Below are 5,952 nucleotides of genomic sequence, written 5' to 3'. Positions count from 1 at the left end.
TCCTCGTTCATCTGAAATTCACCCTTAGAGGATGTCCTGTGTTTTCACTGCCTTTCAGTCCTGCGTGGTGGTCTCACAGGTGCAGACCGCACCAGCTGAGAAAGCCCCCTGGGGAGTGGGGCCGGGAGGTGGGGTCCGGCGTGGGCCCCTCGCCGGCAGGGACGTGTCCACCATCCGGGCTTGCTTCGAGGCTGAAGTTCGTAGGAAGCCCACGAGGTGGCGCCATCGGGCCACAGGCGCGGGCGCTCCGTGTCTCCTGCCGGGGGCGCCCCAGGGGCCCCTACGAAGCCCCTCGCCTGGGCTGGGGGGGCCCTCCTGGGACAGATCTTGTCCCCTCGACCCCCCGGTCTGGAGGGGGCACCCAGGAGCTGAGGGGCTGGAGGAGGGGGAAGGCCTCGTCACCCCACCCCTGGGAGAATTTCCCTCCCTCCTCACTCCCGTCTTCACTCCTATCCCACAGTCTCTGTCCGTCTGTCTCCAGGTCTTTCTGCGGGTCTCTGCCTCCATCCAGCCCTGGGACCACTGATACGGGTCCCCAGCCCTCTGACCTGGGTGGACACAGGGCCTCCCTTATACCCTGTCCCTCCCTGATCCCTGGAGGGTGAGCAAGCCCCAGCTCAGAGCCCTGGGCCACACAGAGCAAACACCCCATGATGGTTCGCTGGGAGGACTGTGTCCAGGTCTGGGTCTGGGCCGGGCAGGGGCCAGGGCCCAGAGGGCTGGGGGCTGGCGAGGCGACCCTGTAAGACGCCGGCCTTCCCTCCCTGACCAACAATAGTGTCCCAGGGAGGCTGCAAGTCCTTTAGGCACCGACCCAGCTGATCTCCACAGCAAATGTGAAGCTTGGAACCATGCTGTTTCTCAGCACAGAGCCTGAGACGTGGGGAAGCTGAGTCAGTGACCTGACCTGGGTGGCAGTGAACTCAGGCATGAGTGAACAGACGGCGTCGTCTGGACTCCTCAGCAGGGCCCGAGGGATCCCAGGTGGTGGTGCAGCCCCCACCAGCTCTGAGCCTGCAGGTCACGCGGGAAGGGCCGGCTTGATCGAACCACCCGGACGAATGAGCCCACGGCCCAGCCCCCCAGCGGCAGGCAGGCGAGCCCGTCTCCCGGCTCTGCACTCCGTGAAGTGCTGGGTGCAGGACATGCACACGGCACGTCCCAGCAAGTCCTGGAGGGCGTCCTCGGCCTTCCCTCTGCGGTGACCCAGCACCCCGAGGCTCTGCCCAGGCCCAGACGGCAGGGGCCTGGGGGCTCAGAGGACACCCTTCAGGCCCCTCAAGGCCACTTCCCACCACAGTGTCCAGATGCACAGACACACTGCCAGCCTGTGGCCTCCACACCTGCAGCAAACTCCAGGAGGTCTGTGTGTGTCCAGGGGCCTGGAGGCCCTCCAGCCCATCCACCCGGGCCCCCCTCCACCTCTTCGTCCAAAGGTACCTCACATGTGGCCACAGGCACCACCCACTTCCTTAATGGAGTGTCAGGCCCAGAGACTTGGTGGTGGCCTGATTGATGCAGGCTGAGCCACCTGTCACCCAGCCAGGAGATGCCACTGTGACCTGTTCATCCTCCGTTGAAAGTCCCCAGAAGCAGAGGCGGGCGGTGGTGGGCGCTGGGGGAACCCGCAGGGGCTTGAGAAGGGCGCCGGCCCCTGGAGCCGGAGCTGGCGCCTTCCAGGAGCAGGGTGCCCACCCTCTTCAGAAAGACAGGGTGGGCCACGGAGGAGTCAGGAGAGCACCAAGGCCAGGCTCTGGGCTGAGGGGACAGTGGGCTGGGTGAGCCGTGCGGAGCCAGCCCCTGACAGCGGGCCCCGGTTTCATGGAAGACAATTTCCCACCGACCGAGGAGGGGAATGGCTCAGGATGGCTCGAGCACGTTCCCTCCATTGTGCACTTCATTCCTACCGCATCAGCTTCACCTCATCAGGCACCAGATCCTGGAGTTGGGGGACCCCTGCTCTAGCAGACCAGAGCCTGACACGGAAAGTTCTGGTGCCAGGTCAGCACTCCCCAGCCTGCCCCACCCACCGTGTCCCCCTCCCTCCCCCCATCAGAAGGCCAGAAGCACCCCCATCCCCAGCGGCCCTCCTCGGGAGCCCTGGCCTGTCCTCTGGTGGCCCTGGGCTGCGGGCTCACGCTGACTTTCTCAGCTGGCAGGTCTGGGTTCACATGGTCGTGTCCTCGTTACCCCCTGGGTCCCAGGGCAGCGTCCCTGTGCAGCCAGGCAGGGCCCAGCACACAGTAGGACTGGAGGGTGGGGAGAGTGTAGTCGGTGTTCCCACGGCTGCGGCAGCGGCTCGGACGCCCCTGGACGTGGAGGAGGGCCCCTGGACGTGGAGGAGGGCCCTGGACGTGGAGGAGGGCCCCTGGACGTGGAGGAGGGCCCTGGACGTGGAGGAGGGCCCCTGGACGTGGAGGAGGCCCCCTGGACGTGGAGGAGGCCCCCTGGACACAGGAGGAGGACCCTGGACGTGGAGGAGGCCCCCTGGACGTGGAGGAGGCCCCCTGGACATGGAGGAGGCCCCCTGGACACAGGAGGAGGACCCTGGACGTGGAGGAGGGCCCCTGGACGTGGAGGAGGGCCCTGGACGTGGAGGAGGGCCCCTGGACGTGGAGGAGGGCCCCTGGACGTGGAGGAGGGCCCTGGACGTGGAGGAGGCCCCCTGGAAGTGGAGGAAGACCCTGGACGTGGAGGAGGGCCCTGGACATGGAGGAGGCCCCCTGGACATGGAGGAGGCCCCCTGGACGTGGAGGAGGGCCCTGGACACGGAGGAGGACCCTGGACGTGGAGGAGGGCCCTGGACGTGGAGGAGGACCCTGGACGTGGAGGAGGGCCCCTGGACGTGGAGGAGGGCCCTGGACGTGGAGGAGGGCCCTGGACACGGAGGAGGACCCTGGACGTGGAGGAGGGCCCTGGACGTGGAGGAGGGCCCTGGACGTGGAGGAGGGCCCCTGGACGTGGAGGAGGGCCCTGGACGTGGAGGAGGGCCCTGGACACGGAGGAGGCCCCTGGACGTGGAGGAGGCCCCCTGGACGTGGAGGAGGGCCCCTGGACGTGGAGGAGGGCCCTGGACGTGGAGGAGGCCCCCTGGACATGGAGGAGGCCCCCTGGACACGGAGGAGGACCCTGGACGTGGAGGAGGGCCCCTGGACGTGGAGGAGGGCCCTGGACGTGGAGGAGGGCCCCTGGACGTGGAGGAGGGCCCCTGGACGTGGAGGAGGGCCCTGGACGTGGAGGAGGCCCCTGGACGTGGAGGAGGGCCCCCTGGACGTGGAGGAGGCCCCCTGGACGTGGAGGAGGCCCCTGGACGTGGAGGAGGGCCCCCTGGACGTGGAGGAGGCCCCCTGGACGTGGAGGAGGCCCCTGGACGTGGAGGAGGGCCCTGGACGTGGAGGAGGGCCCTGGACGTGGAGGAGGCCCCTGGACGTGGAGGAGGGCCCCTGGACACAGGAGGGCCCCCTGGACATGGAGGAGGCCCCCTGGACATGGAGGAGGCCCCCTGGACACAGGAGGAGGCCCCCTGGACACAGGAGGAGGACCCTGGACGTGGAGGAGGCCCCCTGGACATGGAGGAGGCCCCCTGGACACAGGAGGAGGCCCCCTGGACACAGGAGGAGGACCCTGGACGTGGAGGAGGCCCCCTGGACACAGGAGGAGGCCCCCTGGACACAGGAGGAGGCCCCCTGGACGTGGAGGAGGCCCCCTGGACGTGGAGGAGGCCCCCTGGACGTGGAGGAGGGCCCCTGGACATGGAGGAGGACCCTGGACGTGGAGGAGGCCCCCTGGACACAGGAGGAGGCCCCCTGGACACAGGAGGAGGACCCTGGACGTGGAGGAGGCCCCTGGACATGGAGGAGGCCCCCTGGACATGGAGGAGGCCCCCTGGACACAGGAGGAGGCCCCCTGGACACAGGAGGAGGCCCCCTGGACACAGGAGGAGGACCCTGGACGTGGAGGAGGCCCCTGGACATGGAGAAGGGCCCCTGGACATGGAGGAGGCCCCCTGGACATGGAGGAGGGCCCCTGGACACAGGAGGAGGCCCCCTGGACACAGGAGGAGGACCCTGGACGTGGAGGAGGCCCCTGGACATGGAGAAGGGCCCCTGGACATGGAGGAGGCCCCCTGGACATGGAGAAGGCCCCCTGGACACAGGAGGGCCCCCTGGACACAGGAGGGCCCCCTGGACATGGAGGAGGCCCCCTGGACCCAGAGGAGGGCCCCTAGACGCAGAGGCGGGCCCCCTGGATGCAGAGGAGGCCCCCTGGACGTGGAGGAGGCCCCCTGGACGCAGAGGAGGCCCCCTGGACATGGAGGAGGCCCCCTGGACACAGGAGGGCCCCCTGGACATGGAGGAGGCCCCCTGGACATGGAGGAGGCCCCCTGGACCCAGAGGAGGGCCCCTAGACACCGAGGCGGGCCCCCTGGACGTGGAGGAGGCCCCCTGGACACAGGAGGCCCCCTGGACATGGAGGAGGGTCCCCTAGAGGCGGAGGTGGGTCCCCTGGACATGGAGGAGGCCCCCTGGACACAGGAGGGCCCCCTGGACCCGGAGGAGGCCCCCTGGACATGGAGGAGGCCCCCTGAACCCAGAGGAGGGCCCCTAGACACGGAGGAGGCCCCCTGGACACAGGAGGGTCCCCTGGACATGGAGGAGGCCCCCTGGACATGGAGGAGGCCCCCTGGACATGGAGGAGGCCCCCTGGACACAGGAGGGCCCCCTGGACATGGAGGAGGCCCCCTGGACATGGAGGAGGCCCCCTGGACCCAGAGGAGGGCCCCTAGACACAGAGGCGGGCCCCCTGGACGCAGAGGAGGCCCCCTGGTCGTGGAGGAGGCCCCCTGGACACAGGAGGCCGCCTGGACATGGAGGAGGCCCCCTGGACGCAGGGGAGGCCCCCTGGACATGGAGGAGGCCCCCTGGACACAGGAGGGCCCCCTGGACCCGGAGGAGGCCCCCTGGACATGGAGGAGGTCCCCTGGACCCAGAGGAGGGCCCCTAGACACAGAGGCGGGCCCCCTGGATGCAGAGGAGGCCCCCTGGACATGGAGGAGGCCCCCTGGACACAGGTGGGCCCCCTGGACCCGGAGGAGGGTCCCCTAGACGCGGAGGAGGCCTCCCAGACGCGGAGGAGGGCCCCGGCCCCGGTGACGTGTCCAGCCACAGCCCTGCCCCTTGGTCACCCTCCACCCTCTTGCCCTGATGCCCCGGGATGCCACGTGCGGGCATCACTCCCCTGGGGCAAGTTCTGGCCGTGGGTCCTGCCCTGAGCACCACCCTCACTCTGTCCTCCCCACCCTGAGTGCTGGCCTCTCACAGAGGCAGGAACTGAGGCCCAGATGGGCTCCGTGGCTCTGCCGGGTCGCGCAGCCTAGAAGCAGCAGAGCCGGGATGGAGACCCTGCTCTGGCTCTGGGTGCTGGGCATGGACCACAGGACTGTCCTGCCTCCCTTGTCCCAGCTGCCCTGGGCCTCCGAGCGGCCCCCTCCTGGACGGTCCTCAGTGGGTGTCACTGAGGGGAGGCCTGGTCTCCATTCAACTCCAGGTGAAAGCGATTCACTGCAGACACACACATGGAGGCGGTTTTGTTACAAACCACGGCTTCTCTGGGCCAGCCTGGGGCACCACACCTGACTCCCACGGCCGGGACCCCTGAGGCCCCAACCTGAGAACGTCAGGGACCCAGGAAAGGGGCGAGGGCAGAGAAGGAGGCCGCGTGGCCCAGAATCCCACTGCAGGGTGGGGACCACAGTCGAGGTGAGCAGGATGGGGCTGGCCTCGGATGGCTTAGGGCAGGAGGGGGGCGCGGTCAGAGCCCCCATAGGCGGGCTCGGGGACCCCAGCATCACGGAAGCTGGGAGGCAGACCACTAGGGCCGCAGAGACTGTGGGAGGGAAATCGGGGCAGCTCGAGGGCTCTGGGTGGGATGGGGACTGGAGGGACCACCCCT

At 69.1% G+C, this 5,952-nt stretch overlaps 1 protein-coding gene across 1 annotated transcript; it reads left to right on the top strand.

The window, feature by feature from the left end:
• The first annotated feature begins 2,171 nt into the window (after positions 1-2,171).
• LOC128049562 (pro-resilin-like) lies at positions 2,172-5,105 on the top strand. The gene has a single exon (XM_052641790.1). It carries the CDS (start codon positions 2,172-2,174, stop codon positions 5,103-5,105), a length of 2,934 nt encoding a protein of 977 aa, XP_052497750.1.
• The last annotated feature ends 847 nt before the right edge of the window (positions 5,106-5,952 follow it).

The sequence above is a fragment of the Budorcas taxicolor genome, chromosome 6, assembly GCF_023091745.1.
Source record: "Budorcas taxicolor isolate Tak-1 chromosome 6, Takin1.1, whole genome shotgun sequence".
Lineage (NCBI taxonomy): Eukaryota > Metazoa > Chordata > Mammalia > Artiodactyla > Bovidae > Budorcas > Budorcas taxicolor.
Note: the sequence above shows the minus strand (reverse complement) of the source record. Positions and strands in the feature narration are given on the sequence as shown.